The sequence below is a fragment of the Rhinatrema bivittatum genome, chromosome 2, assembly GCF_901001135.1.
Source record: "Rhinatrema bivittatum chromosome 2, aRhiBiv1.1, whole genome shotgun sequence".
NCBI classification, from domain to species: domain Eukaryota; kingdom Metazoa; phylum Chordata; class Amphibia; order Gymnophiona; family Rhinatrematidae; genus Rhinatrema; species Rhinatrema bivittatum.
Genome location: NC_042616.1, coordinates 191,297,353 through 191,316,923, shown reverse-complemented (window position 1 = coordinate 191,316,923; position 19,571 = coordinate 191,297,353). Strand labels below are relative to the sequence as shown.

Genomic DNA, 19,571 nt, shown 5'->3' with positions numbered 1-19,571 from the left:
ACTGACAGAGTATATTAACAATGTTGCTGTGAGAACAACGCTGTGAGAACTGAATCTCTTGTCCTCCTGGCAAGGCATTGAATCCTTTTCAGGAAGGGTGACCAACTGCCCAGTTTTTGACTGGGCAGGCTGGTTTTGCAGCAAGTTGTACAGCGTCCGGTTACAAGAGTAACCAGACATTGTAAAACCCAAACAGAAAGCCAGAGGCCAATCAGCGGAGGGGGTATGCCTGAAGACCCAAGGAGAGAGAAAGAGAGAGGCCTGGCAGCCACTAGCAGAGCCCAACCCAACACAGAGAGACAGAGACGGGTCCAGTAGCTGCCAGTGGAACCCATCCTGCTGGCGATTGAAGATGTGGAGAGATGCCCAGCGGTCACCAGCGGAGCCCATCCTACTGTTGCAGATCTTAGTGTCATCTGGTAAGAGGCAAACTTTTCCTTCTGTCCCCTCTGCAATATCACACATGAAGAATTGAACAGACTCAGCCCCGAAACTGATCCTTGAGGCATTTCACTTAACACTGTTCTCTCTTCGGATAAGTTCTGATTACCAGTACACACTGTCTCCTATCAGTCAACCAGTTTGTAATCCATTCCACCAATTTGTCACTCACTCCCAGACTTCCCATTTTATTTATGAAACTCCTATGTGGCACTGTATCAAAACATTTGCTGAAAACCAAGTAGATCACATTGAGAGCTCTTCCTTGATCTAATTCTCTAATCACCCAATTAAAAAAATCTATCAGATTTGTTTGACAGGACCTTCCTTTGATGAAATTAATCTGATAGATTTTTTTGATTAGGTGACTAGAGAATTAGAGCAAGGAAGAGAGCTCGATGTAACATATGTGAGTGAAAGCATTTGTGAGCATGCAGTATAGTATGTAGAAAACTATTGGCCAGATTTATTAAGGCTTTTCTCCCATTTTGAATCTATGGGAAAAAAAACCCTTAGAAGGTAACTTTCAAACCTTTGCGCGGGTGTATGTGTGCGCGCATTTGCTGGCACGCGTACATCGACGTATTGATTTTTTAACATGCATGCATTTATGTGCATGTGTTATACAATCAGCTACTCACATGCATGTGCACGCAAATCCCGTCTTGATCGCGTAAGGGGGGATTTTAGTAGGTACGCGTGGCAACGCATTAGGCCAGTTTCCCTGTTCCCATCCAGTTCACTCCTGTAAAGAAGCGAACTTTTTAAATCCTCTACCTAACCTGCCTCCCTTTTACCCTACCAACCTTGACCCCTAAAACCCAGCTGACTACACTAGAATTTTTTGTTTTAATACTTACCCGCTGACCTGCTGGCGCTGTCCCGGTCCACCCCAGGGCTACCCCTTTTTCGTCCTTCCTTCTTTATTTGCATACTGGGAGATATGCGCGTGGCTAAGGGCCTCTGAAGATCCATGCAGCGTGCGTGCATCCCGGTCACAGCATATGTCCTGGATTTCCCGTGCACAGGTACTATGTTACTGTATTACTACATTACATGCTTACTCTTGCTCTCACTTACACATGCTTTTACTCTCACATATGCTCACACATTTTCTTACTGGCATACACCACATGATCTTAGTCACATATGTTCTCAGTGATACACCCAGCAGGTTTGTGATTTGGTGATTCTGGGTTCGGAGAGAGAGAGAGAGAGAGAGAAACTTCATGTGACAGATGCTATCACCGCCTAGAGCGACTACAGGCCCTCGCACCGGCACTACCTTCAGTATGTGAATGTAATCTGCCTTTGAAGTGTCACAAAAAACAAAATATTTTTTAAAAATGGTGAATTTCAGTCTGGTTCCACAAAACTTTTGGATTTTTCCCCAGTATTTCCTCTAGCAATTCTCGGAAAAAATTAAAGCAGATTTGATGCAGATTCACCATTGTGGGAATTACAATGAATCTGCCAGCTGCAGAGCCCTCGAGTCTGGCAAATCTCTGGAATTCCAATACAGATTTACTAATTGAAGTGGCATTGAACTGGAATTAACAAAAGCTTAATTTTTGGACATTTGAGTTCATTGACAAACATTTTTTTTTAAAGTTTGGACATCCCTATTACACAGCTTTTTACTGGAATCGTTTTATATTTAATCATTTCCCTACCTTGTACTTAATTCCTCCCTTGAAATATCCCACAAAAGCATTAGACTCATATCCTTGAATTTCTCTGTACTGAACTGGCTTTCCTCCAAGATAGTCATCCATCTGAACAGTGAAGATGGCTGCAGATGTACTTTCATCCTGGGAACATTCTTTTCCTGAAAGAGGAAAATAATATTTCATTTACTTGTCAGAACCACTATATTTTGTGCTAAAATGCACCAGTTCATCCCAGCCATCTTTAACAGAATGATATATTTGACAAGAGCCCCAGTTATGAAATCTCACACAATCTACACTCAATTTAATTTTCTTTTTACTTTGGATATGATGCAAGGTCTTCCAAATGTCTCACCAGGGAATAGGCTTAAAAGCTTTCCAATACTGCAACAGACAGTTGACAAATTGAAGGTCTTCTTCTTCTTTATGTATTGGAAACCAATCTGAAACCAGCTCCAAATGTATTTCACAATAGTTGGAGACAATTTATTTTGTAGTTTAAAACCCAATCTGTAACAAATTTTTCAATATATTGGGTTGGAAAATTAAAAGAAGACTAAACTGTGTTCATAGGGAAGACACTTGAACAGGAAAAAGGAAGAGAAGAATTTGATGGCAAAGGACTTGAAAGGAGCAGGAAAATAGCTTATCCTACAAATAAAGTACTTGTATTGAAATGAAAGACTTTTCACGTGAGAGTTAGATGGAGAGGAGATGGAAAGGACTAATCAGTCATGGTGACCACAGAAAGTAGAGCTCATATAGGCCTAGATTCACCATTCTGTCGCAGAATGGTGAATCCAGCGAAAAAAGGGGGTGGGGGGGAACGAAGGGGGGTGGGCCTGCAAAAGCCGGCAGCCATCGCACCTCCGCGGTGTTATCGCTGCTGGCTTTCGCGCCCAATAGCGCCAGCGTGAAAGGTGGTGCTATTGGGCGTGCTACTGGCGACGATAACGTGGCTTACCTTATCTCCGCCAGCGAAGACATCGCGGAGTCCGCCCCACCGCCGCCTCGACTCCTCCCCTCACCACCCCGACTCAGCCCCTAGCAAGCTATCGCACGCGAAAAAGGACTTTTCACGTGCGATAGCGGCTTATCGCATGCGATAAGCTTTACAAAATGACCCCCATAGTTTGCATGTTTTTCCTTATTAGTTTTATAGATTATTTGCTTGCAACTATTACAACATGAAGTCTGCACAAAAAAAAAAATATTTGCAAGAAATGTATTCCAAAAACTGCTTCTTGAACTTTGTATGTAATATAGGGAGCAGAAAGTTGGATTTGGGGAGCAATGCAGACATGCAAACCTACTAGCAATTGTTTGTAAATAGGTTATTTTTAAGAGGGAATTAGATATAGGTTTTTCACAGAATAAACTTTCATCTCTCTGCATCAGCATTCTTCTGTCTCATGGAATCATTCTCTGGCCAATTTATTGCAGGCTTTTTACTTAGAGCCAAAAAGGCAGAAACGACAGACTAATTGGTCCCTTACAAATTATTTGATCCTAAAGATTCTCTAAGAAGTTTTATGATTTTTTTTCAGCAATTTCAACTCTGTAGTAGCATGTTTACAATAATCCTACATAAACTGAAGATGCATTAGTATTGTTAACCACCAATGGAAGTCTTTTCCTTAACAATGTCATGGCTTAGCCTAGTATTTTGCAGGGATGGGTTGAATTGATTTTAATTTGCAGCTATACAGATAATTTTTGAAGGTTAGTCAGGATTCACAGTATGCATGGATATGTGAAACTTATGTATATCGATCATAAATTTACTTGCATAGCAAATGTTCAGATGTGGCATTTTATGTGACTAAGGGCCAGATTTACTAAGGCTTTTCTCTCATTCTCTGTCTATGGGAACAAAGCTTAGGAAATTAGTCCCCAAGGGGATCATTTTCAAAGGCCCTTCTCGCATGCGATAGCATGCTGGGGGCAGAGTCAGGGCAGTGAGGGGAGGAGTCGGGGCGGTGAGGAGGCGAACTCGGTGGTGTCTTCGCTGGCGGTGATAAGGTAAGTAATGTTATCGTCACCACTTGCGAGCCCAATAGCGCCACCTTTCACGGTGGCACTATTGGGCATGAAAGCCGGCAGCAAAAATACCATGGTGGTGTGAAAGCTGCCGGCTTTCACAGGCCCGCCCCCCATTTTCACTGGATTCACCATTCTGTGATAGAATGGTGAATCCAGGCCTAAGTTTGCTTAGAGGAAGAAAACTAATAAGCAGTTCCCTCCTCTGTGATTTCAGAAAAGGAAGAAAGGGTGACAATCCAATAAAAGAAGGAGCAATGAAATGGAGAAAGTGAATGTGGCCTGATGGGGGAACTAAAAGTTAGTCTTATGAATTTTGTCACAGAAGAAAACAGCCATTGCATGAGCAGAAATTAAAAGGGGGAGGGGGAATGGCTGAAGGAGGAGAGAACTGAATCAGGTGAAGAGATAGTGGGGGTTGAGGCAAAGGTGTTTTCCACATGGACATAGTGAGCTTGCTTGGTGAGTGTCATGATAGACTGGATGAAACGAGCGTGAATTTTAAATGTAGGAAGGATTTTATGCAGATACATTCTGCAGAATGGGTGCAGGAACATAGAAAAACAAAGTCCAGAAGTGAGCCAAGCTAGGGTTTAGTACACCTTACAGGATGGGGGAGAGGTGGTAGTGAGAACATCCATAAAAGAGGAGAATTTTAGTTTTATAACAAGAAACCTAAAAAGTTGTGAAAGAAAGCAGAGACGAGACAATAATGGAAAAGTGCAAGGGTCACTAGTCTGGAGATTCCTAAAGGCATTGGTGGGGAGTGTACGAGACTGTGGGGGAGTGTGATTAAGTGTGGAAGTTACTGGATGATAGTCTTCAAGTAGAATAGTGGTGGAGAAGCTTGACAGCTGTTGGAAGAAATGGCTAAGTCAAAGTAGTGTAATCCATGAAAAGTGCAGGAAGATACTCTGTTGATCCAAAGTTCTTTTATCAAAGAATTTTTTCATAATATGGCAACTCCAGTGTTAAATACAAATGTTAAATACAAACTGTTAAATACGGACCCCGAGTTTCGCCAAGCTGTCTGCGTCGGGAGGGACAACACAGTTAGAAAATCATTTGTTAGAAAATCTAGCTCGTGTATTGGTGTTTAAGTCAAGATAGTGACCATGCAGGTGAATGGGAGCAGTGGAGCAAACTTGCAGGCCAAATTAAAAGGATAAAGCAAGGTGGTTTGAAGTTAGAGCCAGAGGGGTCATCAGTATGGGGGTTAATTTCTTTACAGCCATTTTATGTTCTAACATCTTTATTGAAGAATACCATACATACATTTAAAAATCATACCATTCATATCTGCAGAACAAAAAAGAATTGTCCAGTCATTTAAATGGGCAGATGTCAATTTGGCTTATTTAAATAAAAATGCATAGGTTTGCATACATCTAACAGCAATTTTATCAACTTTACAAACATATAGCTTTATTGTTTGATGATATATGTATTGAAACATTCTTTTTAATTCTTTGGTTATTTTTTTTTGTGCCTATACAGCCTCTGCTCTGATCATTTGTATAGTATTCATATTTTCAGTATTGCATTTTATTTTCTTTTTCCTTATTTAAGCTTCTTGATTGAGGTCAAAACTAATATGTCTAATTTTGGATCCATATGATGTATTGTAGACCATAGCTGTGTGGGTCTAAGACTAACTTCTGTATAAAATCTTTATGCTCTAAACTTTTTTGATAGTTGTAGTTTGAAATATTTTAATTTATGTTTTATGTGGCTTCCATTTTGCTTTTATAAGTGAGAACCAGTTCAAAGCAGATTACATTTAAAACCATGCCTGTTAAAAACAAATCTTATAAAAAGCAGTTACAAATCAACTGCCTCATAAACCCACCAAGTCATAGAATCCTTAGCAGGACAGGCCTCCTGACTGCTTTTGCATCACAGCAACCTGATTGACTGTCACTGATTCTGTTGTTATTAATCAACTTTGCCTGCCAGGTTACACAGTGATATCGCAGCCTCAACCTAACAGGTGTGGTGGTGGTGGTGGTGGGGCTTTTGGTTTTTATAAGCTTGTGTTAGGATTGAAGTCTGTTTGTTTTAATTCTGTTCTCCCATATGAGTTACTGTTCCTAACATCTCTCATGATATGTGTGACAGTGGCTTCGTACCCTTACTAAATTTTCCCTGGTACATCATTTGCAGATTTTTGTGTAATCCCTGTGTTGGTTCTGGGATAGTGGTACCAGAGGCCATATCTCAAAAACAGTTTCAGATAGTAAGCTCTCTATACTGTTAAAGGGTCATCATCCTCTTGGGTTCTCTGAGTGGGGAGGAAGATAACTTTCAAGTGTTGCACTTGGAGGTGGACCCTTGTCCTTGAGCAGTGGAGAAAGGCTCCCTGGTAGGGACCAGGAAGCACCTGCCCCCAGGGGGCGGAGCACAGGAGGAGACAGAGGCTAGGATGAGCTTCACCACTGGAAGCCCGCGGTCCCCCTGGATGAGCCCAAAGGGACCTGGGCCGCTTAGGTGGGCCTCGCACGGTCTCCTGGAGAGGTAGTAGAGAGGCGTGCCCACGGATAGCAAGGGAGCATGGTTGGACTCTAGGCCGTAGATCTGGAGAAGCAAGGAAGATCAGAACAGAGTAGGCAAAGACAAGGCAAGGGACAGAGCCAGAATCAGGAGACGTGGTCAATGGTAGCCGAGGTCAGAATCCAAGGATCAGTCCGAGGAGTAATCAACGAGACAGGGGTCAGGTTCTGGAGGTCAGATGAGGTCACAAGGCAGGCAGAGGTCAGGATCCAGGCAGCAGATAGAATGGTCAAGGAGCAGGCTGAGGTCAGTACCAGAGAGACAGTCTGAGGTTGTTCCCTGGGGAGACAGGACAAACGCTGGAACAGAAGGGCACTGGAAAGCTGGAGCAAGAGGATGCTGGAACAAGGTTGGAACAAGACTATGAACGTGGAGGCAAACTAGTACACTTACAGTGTCAACCCGATTGCCAAGGCAAGGAAGTGCAGGTAGGGACTTCCTTATATCGTTCAATCAATCAGGATGCACCACGGAGCTAGGACCCGCCCCTGGCCCTATAGGAGGCTGGGCGGTCCACACACACATGTGCGTAGGGGTGTGGCCAACACCACTGGAGATGCCAAACTCCGGCATGAGGCCTGGTGTGCAGTGGAAGGGCCGGCGACCACCGCCGCGGGACACCAAGGCCTGGAGGAGCTCGTGGCTGCTGCTGGGGAGGCCGACCTGTGACCTACAGAGGAGCTAGTGAGGTGAGCAGGCCCGTGCGTGGGCTGGACGCGGACAGGGCGAACAACATCAAGGCCCTTTGCATTGCAAACTCTTAATCCCCAGGTCACAGTTCTTGTATACAGCACAGTATGAACGCTCAAGTTACTTTGCAGTAAAAAGCACACAGGAAGCTAACATTGGTTTCCAACATTATTTTTACTGAGATATTGGGAAATGATGAAAATATTCTTTACAGTAGTTTAGTTCACATCTCAATGTTCAAATGCTTTAAATATAGTAAACTTAAATACAGTCTTGCTTAATTTTAAGATATTAAAACAAATTGATTCAGTCTTTAATATGATGTTTCTCCCATCCCATTGGCATAGGCCATTTATTACTTCCCTCCCAATGTTGGTGAAGTATTAAAGGTGAAATCCGTTTTACAGTCTTTTATCTCCTACCTCTCCATGCAGTTTCCTCCACTGAACCTCTTAGTTTTATCATAGCCTGAATGGCAGCAAGAATACTCCTCTTCTCCCTTATAGCAACAGAGTGATACTCCTGTTACTCCTCTTCTCCAAATCTCCAGTAGATATTCATGGGCTCTATAGGGAGTCCATCCCAACTCTTTTCTTCCCTTTCTCCTTCTTCTCCATTAGATGGCTGTAGTTCATCCCTACTCCGGATATTGATGATTCGCAGGTTCCTTCTCAGTGAAACAATCTCTACCCTTTAAGGTTCAGGAGCTTAAAAGTTGAATGGATAGTGAAGGTGGAATAAAACTCCCACATCTAAAACAACTGAAAATCTCTATGGAGGTTCAACAACTTAAATCAATTAGAAAATTAGGGGACAACCCTGAACATGCTGCACCTAAGAAGGGAAACAGAAAACTCTGTACCCTAAGATGGTGGTCTGGTTTTGCATACCTGAGGAACATACAAAATACTCTCTTCCACATGGGGGAGCTCTACACCCCCACTATGGTTTTATATTTCATCCCAAAACAAAAAGTGATTTAATCCTACACTGGTTCCTTTTAATTTTTGATATCTTCTTCCATCTTCCATTTGTCCCTTTTTTGGGCTGGGTCTTGCCATTTATGTATATTAGTAAGCATGCCTAGAAGAGCAAAACCAGTTTTTGAGACATTGCTCCTGGAAGGCCTCACAGGCCACCAAGCTGAGAATTTTTCCTTGGAGAATGGATTGGAGATTTTTGTGATCGTGACCAGTTTCTAACAGCAGGACCATTACACCTTATCTTGATAAACTGGATTTTTCCAGTTGTTTCAGCCCTATGACCAGATAGAAGTGGGGCAAAGATTACTGGACTAGAAGGTTTGGTACCCAGTTCTGAAGTAAGGAGGGTTTTTTCCATTTTTACCTCCTGCTTATGATTGTGAAAGAGGAGAATTTTCCCACCCTTCAAGGGGAGGGCATATTGGACATTGATTCAGATCAGAGGAGAAAAGTTAAGAGAAGGAGCACTATGGACAAAGAAACTGCAGCCCTGGGAGTTATTTTACTTTTCATGTTAATGATTTTTTCCATTTTGGCATGGATCCTGTTCTTTAAGTTGAAGTAAACTTATTTTTGTTTAACACCACTATTGGACTGCTGGCTATGTTTTTCCAAGTGATTCAGCTCATTGAAACCTCTTTCCTGTGTGCATACCCTCTGAACTGAGATTGGTAGGCTGTTTGAGAGTGAATGACAGTATTTTGGAGCCCCATCATTTCACCTAGGGCAAGGTAGGAAGCTGAGGTAGGCCACAAGGCAAGGCAGGGAAACAAGACAATAATAGCTGGTCAAGAAGCTGAGCTGATTCAATGAAGAGGCAAGGAGGGAATGGCTAGGCTGGGTTATGTAGGGCTGGAATTGCCATGTCATGTGATCAGCAAGGAGGTGGCTATCATAGCTATGAGTGAGGCTTGCTGATAACCTCTGCTGGCAGGGAGGCTGCATAGAAGCCAGAACCATGACATTTCCCATCACTGAATTGTTATTTTATTTATTTGGAACTTTTATATACCGACATTCATGTGCAAAAGTACATATCATATCGGTTTACATATCTAATGATAAGGTTAAATTGACCTCAACCATTGTTAGGTGACTTCAATTTACACGTGGATCAGGACCTACAATCAACAGCATGTGAGACCTTTCTGAAGGCAATCTTCCTTAGGCTGGGAACTTCAGGTGAGGGGGCACACTCATAAATTGGCCACATGTTAAATTTGATTTTTGTTAATCTGCCATTGGTGCCCATGGATCACTTAATACTATCATTGAGAAGGTCCTTTGATCTGATCATTTTTTGCTTTCCTGCCATATATCAATATAGAGCCAGCCCCTTTATCTTGATAAGGGTCAGCCATGATTTCAGAAGCATGGCCTTATTGCCCCTGATCAATTTTGAAATTGGATAGTGTATAGTATGAAATTGGTCGAGCCTAAGCGTAAGAAGGATGCTCCTTGGTTTACCTCTTGATTACAGGAAACTAAACAAGCTTTACACAGATTAGAGCAGTGCTGGCATCAGGCAAGCTTGAATGAAGTCTTTGAGGAATATCAGGCTCACCTCACTAAATATATGAGCATGACTGATGAAGCAAAGGAGTTCTTTTTACTCTGCAAAGAGATGAGTTGCAGAGAGTAGCCTGTGGAAATTGTTTTATACAGTTAAAAATCTGATCTCTACTATGACTGATTTTGATCTTATAAAAAAACATTCTTTAGATCCCAATCGTTGTGAGGATTTCGTATAGTGTCTTCAAGACAAAATAGCTAAAGCATGAAATAGATTTTCAGCCTTTAGCTTATCTCCACTCATGGCACTCTTTTGTGTCATTTCTAGGGTAATAGCAAAGTTGAGGAATCTGACTTGTCCCTTGAAACATTAGGCCTCCAGCTTTGACCAAAGCGATACGTGAAAATATTAGTGACTGTGTTATGAAGATTGTTAACCTGTCTTCTTCCAGTTTGAAGAAAGCCTCAGTCTACTCTACATTAAAGAAACCCTCATTGGATCCCTCTATAGGCTCATTTCCACTCTACCATTCCTTTCAATGTTCATTGAGAATGTTGTATTGATCCAATTGACTGCCTTCTTTGAACAACATGATGTTTTAAATCTATACCAATTTAGTTTTCAACATGGAAACCTTATTTTTATCAAGCATTAATATGATTAGATGAGGATTTGATAACAGGCATTCATCATCCTTAATCATTCCATCTTGTAGTCCCATTTAATGGAGATAGGGGTGTCGTGAATGGTACTTGAGTGGCTTGCATCATACATGCCTGACTGAGTGCAACAAATCTGTATCGCTTTAGTATTTTCTAGATGGCACAATATAACAACTGATATCCCACGGGAATCCATTCTTTCTGTGATATTATTTAATATTTACATGATTCCATTATTGAAACTTTTGGCTGGCCTAGGTGTCACTTACAAACTATATGCTGGTGACATTCAGTTTTTCATACCCACACTGTCATTCTGTTCAGCAACAAATGATCTGCTAGCTAATTGCCTGTCATCCATTGAACCCTGGCTATTTCACAATTGGTTAGCTCTTAATCTGGATAAAACTAAAATCATTATTCTGAATAATTTGCTTCCAGTGAGATGCTTTCAATCTTTGTTTTTTGGGAATTTGGAATCCCAGTGTCAACACAAGATCAGAATTTCGGCGTTATTTTGGAATTCAATCTATTAATTAATTAATTAATTTATTTTAAAACTTTTCTATACCATCGCTAAGTTATATACCATTGCAACGGTTTACAAATAGGCACATAGACTAAGGTAAGTAAATGTAGGATATCTTACATTCTAACAGGTGCCAATAAAGTTCAGTTACAATTTCATAAATAAAATCATTATTTGAGTAATGTTGGTCAAGTCCAGGTATATTATTGAGTTACTATCGCTTTGAAATATTACTTCTTAAAAGTAGGATTGATTAAATTCATTCTCATCTGCATTACCTTGTACTTTCATTCTCTCTCTACCCTCCTCACTCTTTAGTGAAGGCTTTTTTAAAGAGCCATGTTTTTAGATTTTTCTTAAAAGTTTTGAGATTATTCTGTAATCTGAGTTCGGGTGGCATCGTGTTCCATAGTATGGGCCCAGCCAATGATAAAGCCCTTTCTCTCACTTGGGTTAATTTTGCTGACTTTACTGAAGGGAATGTTAGTAGTGCTTTGTTTGCTGAGCGGAGGTTTCTTTGTGGAACGTGTACTCGTAAGGCTGTGTTTAGCCAGTCTGCTTCTTTATCATATATTAGTTTGTGTATGGTGCATAAGGCTTTGTATTTTATCCTGTATTCGATGGGTAACCAATGTAAGTCTGCTAGAGTTTCGGTTATATGGTCCCTCCTCTTTTTTCCCGTTAGTATTCTGGCTGCAGTATTTTGAAGTATCTGGAGTGGTCTTATCGATGTGCTTGGGAGTCCTAGTAAGAGTGCGTTGCAGTAGTCAGTGCTAGAAAAGATAAGTGTTTGCAATACTGTTCTGAAGTGGGCAGGTGTGAGTAATGGTTTCAATCTTCTGAGGACCACAAGTTTTGCGTAGCCTTCTCTTACTTTTATAGATATGTGTTGCTTCAGGTTGATTTCTAGATGGCACAATATAACAACTGATATCCCACGGGAATCCATTCTTTTTGTGATATCATTTAAAGACAGTAGTAAAGGTTTCATTCTTTAAATTGTTCATATTGCACAAGTTAAAGCCCTTGTTCAATACATTTGATTTTTGCTTGAATCTTCAGGCTCTTAGTCTCACTTGAATGGATTATTTCTACTTTCTGCTCATTGGTTCACCTGTCTATATTTAAGGGCATTTCAGATTGCCCAGAATTTGGCAGCCAGGGTCCTAACAGCTATTAGTACCTGTGAACATATAACTCTGGTTCTCAAGTCATTTCATTGGCTTCCTGCAGAGTGGTGCATTAAGTATAAAATCACTTTGCTGGTACATAAGTTGTTGGGCAAAAATTTGGCAGCATGGATAAACTCAATATTGCAAATGTATGAGCCAACGTATGCACTTAGATTTACCAACTGGGGCCTCCTGGAAGTTCCGTTGCCACGAGTGCTCCGCTTAGTGGAAGCTCATGACTAAGCTTTCTCTGTTGCAGGCCCCTCCTTTTGAAATACACTTCCTGAGTATTTTTGAATCATGGTAAACACACACACTTTTAAGAAAGCAGTCTGTCTAGAGATAAGTGATAGAGGTTATCACTTGCAATATGGTACCGGTTGAACCACCATCACTAGAGAAGCATTGCTTATTACTTGTTACAAGCTGCATTGTCTGTCATGTACCATTTCACACTTGGGACAGTAGTGATTTTTCATATGAGTGCATGCAGTCTGAGAAAGGCAGCCTTTAAGCTTTTATTGTTTTGGGTATACAAATACATAAATGTATTAATTCTACTCTGACGGACAGACATCATATATATTAGGTATCTCCTAATCATGGACACCACACCAAGTCCTTTTTTAAGACTCTGCAACGGAACAACTATCTTTGAGTTCAAAAAATTCATTTCTATATATATATTTGGCACTGTTAATACGCCTTTATTCTACATTAAATAGTTATACTGCTTATATTAAATAATATAATTTTTATGTATTACCAGTTAAACTATAATTTATTTTATCACTATGTTAAATTGTCATCTAGTTAAATTGTCATCTAGTATTACCAGTTAAACTATAATATTTATTTATCACTATGTTAAATTGTCATCTAGTTATATTGTTCCATATGTTCTACTGTTCTATGTAAAGCTCCGCTCTCTGTTGGGCAGTTCATTGTTTTATGTAAACCGGAGTGATTTGTAGTCCCTACAAGAACTTCGGTATATAAAAATTAAAAATAAATAAATAAATAAATAAATAAATAGGAGGGGAGGAGTTAAAATGCGGCATAAGCAGATGTGTTCTCCTGCTACTCATTGGTTTTTTGCTTTTTGATAAGAACATAAGAACATGCCATACTGGGACAGACCAAGGGTCCATCAAGCCCAGCATCCTGTTTCCAACAGTGACCAAGCCAGGCCATAAGAACCTGGCAAGTACCCAAAAAACTAAGTCTATTCCAGTCTATAGCAGTGGCTATTTTATAAGTCATCTTAATTAATAGCAGGTAATGGACTTCTCCAAGAACTTATCCAATCCTTTTTTAAATACAGCTATACTAACTGCACTAACCACATCTTCTGGCAACAAATTCCAGAGTTTAATTGTGCGTTGAGTGAAAAAGAACTTTCTCTGATTAGTTTTAAATGTGCCCCATGCTAACTTCATGAAGTGCCCCCTAGTCTTTCTATTATCATAAAGAGTAAAAAACGGATTAACATCTACCCGTTCTAGACCTTTCATGATTTTAAACACCTCTATCATATCCCCCCCTCAGCCATCTCTTCTCCAAGCTGAAAAGTCCTAACCTCTTTAGTCTTTCCTCATAGGGGAGTTGTTCCATTCCCTTTATCATTTTGGTAGCCCTTCTCTGTACCTTCTCCATCGCAATTATATCTTTTTTGAGATGCGGCGACCAGAATTGTACACAGTATTCAAGGTGCGGTCTCACCATGGAGCAATACAGAGGCATTATGACATTTTCCGTTTTATTCATCATTCCTTTTCTAATAATTCCCAACATTCTGTTTGCTTTTTTGACTGCCGCAGCACACTGCACCGACAATTTCAATGTGTTATCCACTATGACACCTAGATCTCTTTCTTGGGTTGTAGCACCTAATATGGAACCCAACATTGTGTAATTATAGCATGGGTTATTTTTCCCTATATGCATCACCTTGCACTTATCCACATTAAATTTCATCTGCCATTTGGATGCCCAATTTTCCAGTCTCACAAGGTCTTCCTGCAATTTATCACAATCTGCTTGTGATTTAACTACTCTGAACAATTTTGTGTCATCTGCAAATTTGATTATCTCACTTGTCGTATTTCTTTCCAGATCATTTATAAATATATTGAACAGTAAGGGTCCCAATACAGATCCCTGAGGCACTCCACTGTCCACTCCCTTCCACTGAGAAAATTGCCCATTTAATCCTACTCTCTGTTTCCTGTCTTTTAGCCAGTTTGCAATCCACGAAAGGACATCGCCACCTATCCCATGACTTTTTACTTTTCCTAGAAGCCTCTCATGAGGAACTTTGTCAAACGCCTTCTGAAAATCCAAGTATACTATATCTACCAGTTCACCTTTATCCACATGTTTATTAACTCCTTCAAAAAAGTGAAGCAGATTTGTGAGGCAAGACTTGCCCTGGGTAAAGCCATGCTGACTTTGTTCCATTAAACCATTTCTTTCTATATGTTCTGTGATTTTGATGTTTAGAACACTTTCCACTATTTTTCCTGGCACTGAAGTCAGGCTAACTGGTCTGTAGTTTCCCGGATCACCCCTGGAGCCCTTTTTAAATATTGGGGTTACATTTGCTATCCTCCAGTCTTCAGGTACAATGGATGATTTTAATGATAAGTTACACATTTTTACTAATAGGTCTGAAATTTCATTTTTTAGTTCCTTCAGAACTCTGGGGTGTATACCATCCGGTCCAGGCGATTTACTACTCTTCAGTTTGTCAATCAGGCCTACCACATCTTCTAGGTTCACCGTGATTTGATTCAGTCCATCTGAATCATTACCCATGAAAACCTTCTCCATTACGGGTACCTCCCCAACATCTTCTTCAGTAAACACCGAAGCAAAGAAATCATTTAATCTTTCCGCGATGGCCTTATCTTCTCTAAGTGCCCCTTTAACCCCTCGATCATCTAACGGTCCAACTGACTCCCTCACAGGCTTTCTGCTTTGGATATATTTAAAAAAGTTTTTACTGTGAGTTTTTGCCTGTACAGCCAACTTCTTTTCAAATTCTCTCTTAGCCTGTCTTGTCAATGTCTTACATTTAACTTGCCAATGTTTATGCTTTATCCTATTTTCTTCTGTTGGATCCTTCTTCCAATTTTTGAATGAAGATCTTTGGCTAAAATAGCTTCTTTCACCTCCCCTTTTAACCATGCCGGTAATCATTTGCCTTCTTTCCACCTTTCTTAATGTGTGGAATACATCTGGACTGTGCTTCTAGAATGGTATTTTTTAACAATGACCACGCCTCTTGGACATTTTTTACTTTTGTAGCTGCTCCTTTCAGAAGAGTGAGGGTGGTGATTAGTTTGTTTGGGTGCGTGGTGGTAGTGATGAGTTTACGTGTTTTGGAGGTGTGTGTTGCTATTGTGTTACTGGAGGCATCATGTTGCTTTAGAGTTGGGATGGGTGTTTTGGGTTCATGTTGGTGTGGGGAGAGATATAGTTATAGGGTGGGGTAGGGATGCTGTGTGGGTAGTATGTGTGGTGTGGGGTGATGTGTTGGATAGGGGAGTTGTGTAGGTGGAGTGTGTACATGGGTTTAGGTACTGGTTGTTGTGGGGTGGGTTGTGAGTTGGGAAGGTAATGTGGGGGATGGGGGTTTTTGGGCTTTGTGTAGGGGCGCAAAGGGGTGCTCACAGGGTCCTTAATCGTGCTCCTTGGTGTGGTGCATTGTTAGGGGTGGGGTGGAGGACCTGGTGTGTTGTGGTGTGGTGTTGGCTGGGCGGTTGGTACTGGCGTTGGTTCTTACCCCGGTGGGTATGCCCGATCGCGTTAGCGCCTTGTGTGGACTCCGCTCGTAGGGACGTCATTCGGATATGCGTTGTAGGTAAGTTCTTGTGCTAGATGGCTAGGTCGTTGGTCGGTTTCAGTGGGGGTCCGCTGGTCAGCTTGGTCATCTGTGGGTGGGTCAAAGGACGGGTTTGGAAGGCTTTGTGCCAAGATAGGGAGCGGTAGACGCCTTGGAATGAAAGGCTGTCTGGCATTATGTGAGGGGGGAAATCAGAAGATTGGAGGTTGCGAGAAGTTATATTTGGGGGTGGAGGAGAGGCGGAGAGGTCAGTACGAAGGGGCGTACAAAGGGGCAGGCCCCTTTGTCACGTGCCTTTGGCATGTGATGCCAGGCGCAATGCGCCTGCGACCAACTTTTTTAAAGGGTCCGGTCGTCTGAGGAGGTGGTCCTGGCTGAGTGCAGTGTCACTTCCGGCATCGGTGGGGGCGCTGCGGCCTGGCTTGGAGGCGGAGGTGAGGGAGGAACGGGTGGCCCTTGATCCCGGCGGGTCAGCGTCGGCCACGCGGGGCTTAGCAGCTGTTGGCGAACAGAGAGGTGGTTGGCGCCTGCAACTGACCTTTTTAAAGGGTCCGGTTGTCTGAGGAGGCAGTCCTGGCTGAGTGCAGCGTCACTTCTGGATTCGGTTTGAGTGCTGCAGCGGGTTGGCTTGGAGGCAGCGGTGAGGGAGGAACGGGTGGCCCTTGACCCCGACGGGTCAGCGTTGGCCAGTTTAACATGTATATTTAACATGTTAACATGTTTAACAGTTTAACATGTATATGAGTCCAAGCTGCTTACTCAAAACTATTTTGAGAATTCACTCCATTAGATGGAACTAACTTGCACTATTGAAAATTTCCCCACTGAAATTCATCCTTTTTTCTCTATTCTTGCCTCTCCTTTCCTAGATTGAGCCAAAAATAACACTAGTGTCAATTTTCAGTGGGATTTAGCTACCCAATTAGGGAGTTGGGTGGCTAAATATAGGAGGAAAACCTCATAACCCTCGATGGAAAAATTTAGATTCACTTAGCATCTAAATTTAGCCACTCAAATAGTGGATAGCTCCTACCAATTCATCCCCTGAACCCATCTCAGGGTCACTCTCTGCATCAGAAACTGCTTCCCACTGAACTCTCCTCCCTTTTAATGCCCAGAGTGGTAGAACTTGTTCTACCAGGGCAGAGAGGGTAGGGATTTTACGCCAAGTAATTCCTGATTTTAAAGAAAACGGGGAACTCCATCCCATCCTAGACCTAAGGGCCTTGTACAAGTTCATCAAAAAGTAAAAGTTCAAGATGGTTTCAAAAAGGGAATAAAAGTGCCCAGGAAATTCAGGCTTGAATCTAGTGGGCCATGTCAAGGTTCATTCTGTCTGAGTCATGGCAGCATCAGTGGCTCACTTGAGTTCAGGCTCTATGGAGGAGATCTGCAAGGGTGTGACATAGAGTTCTCTCTACTCATTCACATTACATTACTGCTTATTTATTTATTTATTTATTTATTTATTTGTTTAAAATATTTATAAACCACATATAACAACTACAATTGGGCTAGGCAGTATACATAAAAACATAAACCGTGATAATACAAAATTCCTAAACAATAAAACATAACAACAGATTGAAAACCAATGTCAGATGTATGACTGTTTAAATTAAAAAAGAAAAATTTAGTATCATTATTAATACCTTCTTGGACATTACCAAAAGTCTCTGTAATTAAGTGGGTCTTCAACTGTTTGCAGAATATTTTCACATCTTGTAAGAGAGGAAGATTTTTAGGTAGAGGGTTCCAGAGTTGGGGTCCAACTGTGGAAAAAGCTCTTTCTTGTGTTTACACATAGTAAACAGTGTCAGGGACTAGAATGGCTAAGATAAGATCATCTTGGGAGCATAAGGACAGTTGAGGTTTAAATACCACTAAGAGTGATGGTATGTATGATGGTCCACTTCCTTTAATAATTTTAAAAATTAATACTACATTTAAAATTGGATTCTCTGTTCCATATGTAGCCAGTGAAGTTTAACCAAAATTGGTATCCCATGATCTACAAACCATGCTTTCAAAATTAAAGTACAGCAGCTTTCTGTAGCAGCTGTATCACTCTTAATCAATATTTGGGAAGGCTTATCAAGAAGGCAGCACAATAATCAATAGTACTTAAAAGATGTGCTTTAACAAGTACTCTAAAATTAGCTAAGGATAAAATATAGTTTAAGTGACACAGCTGACGTAATTTATAAGAACGTGAGCATACCAACATATTTAAATGGGGTACATATGTTAAAACAGGAATGGCTGACACGATAACAGGTATGGCCAGTCTATCCTTCAGAACTTTTTTGAGGTGTAGAACCCAACTCTGTCTCTACCTAAGGCCCATTGTTTTTGTTTCAGGATGCCCCCTTTAGGGTGTATAAGATATGTCACAAAAATGGCTTGTTGTCAACAAACATTTTGTTGTGCCCACTGGAACTGTTTTGTTGTTCCCCATTTTCATTGGGGGTCACCTGTAGTTAGGGATTACTCATATGTGAGGACTGCTTTCCTGTAACAGATGTTTTATGAAGACAACAGGATATCAGTCCTAACAATACCTACCTGCCTTCCTATAGAGTTGGTTCTTCATTTCTTTGCTAAATTATCAGACTAACAGGACTCTGCATGGATATGTTAAGGAGACTTTCATTGTAAATTGTTTTGGTTATTACCTTCTTGTTCTCCTATCCTTCCTACTGCCTTTCTGTTCTTCCCCCCGCCCAGTTACATTCCCCTGTTGCAATGTATTTTCCAATCTTTTCAGTTACTATGTGAACCGGTATGATGTCCCCACAAATACCGGTATATAAAAGTTTCTAAATAAATAAATAAATAAATAAATATGTGTAATATGGCATGCCATAGGCATACTCAGTGAGGCTCAATCAAAGTTTTAGAAACTTTGACATTGGTTTTCCATGCTGGGCTCCATCAAATGATGTCACTCATGTGTGAGAACTGACATCCTGATGTCCTTGGAGAACACTTATTACAAGTAAGCAACTCAACTCATGATAGTATTAATAAAGCATTCATTCACTGGAAGGTTCCATGGTGTTGTGAATGTGGACCCTTGAGCCAAGACAAGGTTGGAAGTATCACCAGGAGAGGGCTCCTGGTGGCCCTCATCGTCGGGAGGCAATGCAGGCTAAGAAGACCCAACTGGAGCTTCACCTTTACCAGCCCACGTTCCCCGCAGGTTGAGCTCTTGGGTACCGAGGCTAGCAAGACTTAGGTGCAGGTCTCTCATGGCATAGAACCAGAGAAGGAGGCTGAAGCAGCATCAGGCAGGCAGGAGTCAGGGCAGGCAGCAGGAAGACAGAACCAGGAACAGCCAAAGGTCAGGATGGGTGGTGAAGAGGCAAGAACGAAGAACCAGACTGGAGGTCAGGTCAGGCAGAGGTCACTCAGAGTCAGATTACCAGGTGGAGGTCAGGCAAGCAGAGGTCAGACAGAATCGGAGTACCAGGC

The 19,571-nt window shown here is 41.4% G+C and overlaps 1 protein-coding gene across 1 annotated transcript in view; it reads right to left on the bottom strand.

The window, feature by feature from the left end:
* Positions 1-19,571, bottom strand: part of SCIN (scinderin) — a 267,968-nt gene that overhangs the window by 221,587 nt on the left and 26,810 nt on the right. The window contains exon 2 of the mRNA XM_029588987.1: positions 2,115-2,269. Within this exon, the coding sequence (XP_029444847.1) occupies positions 2,115-2,269 (155 nt within the window). The remainder of the gene's footprint in view (positions 1-2,114; positions 2,270-19,571) is intronic.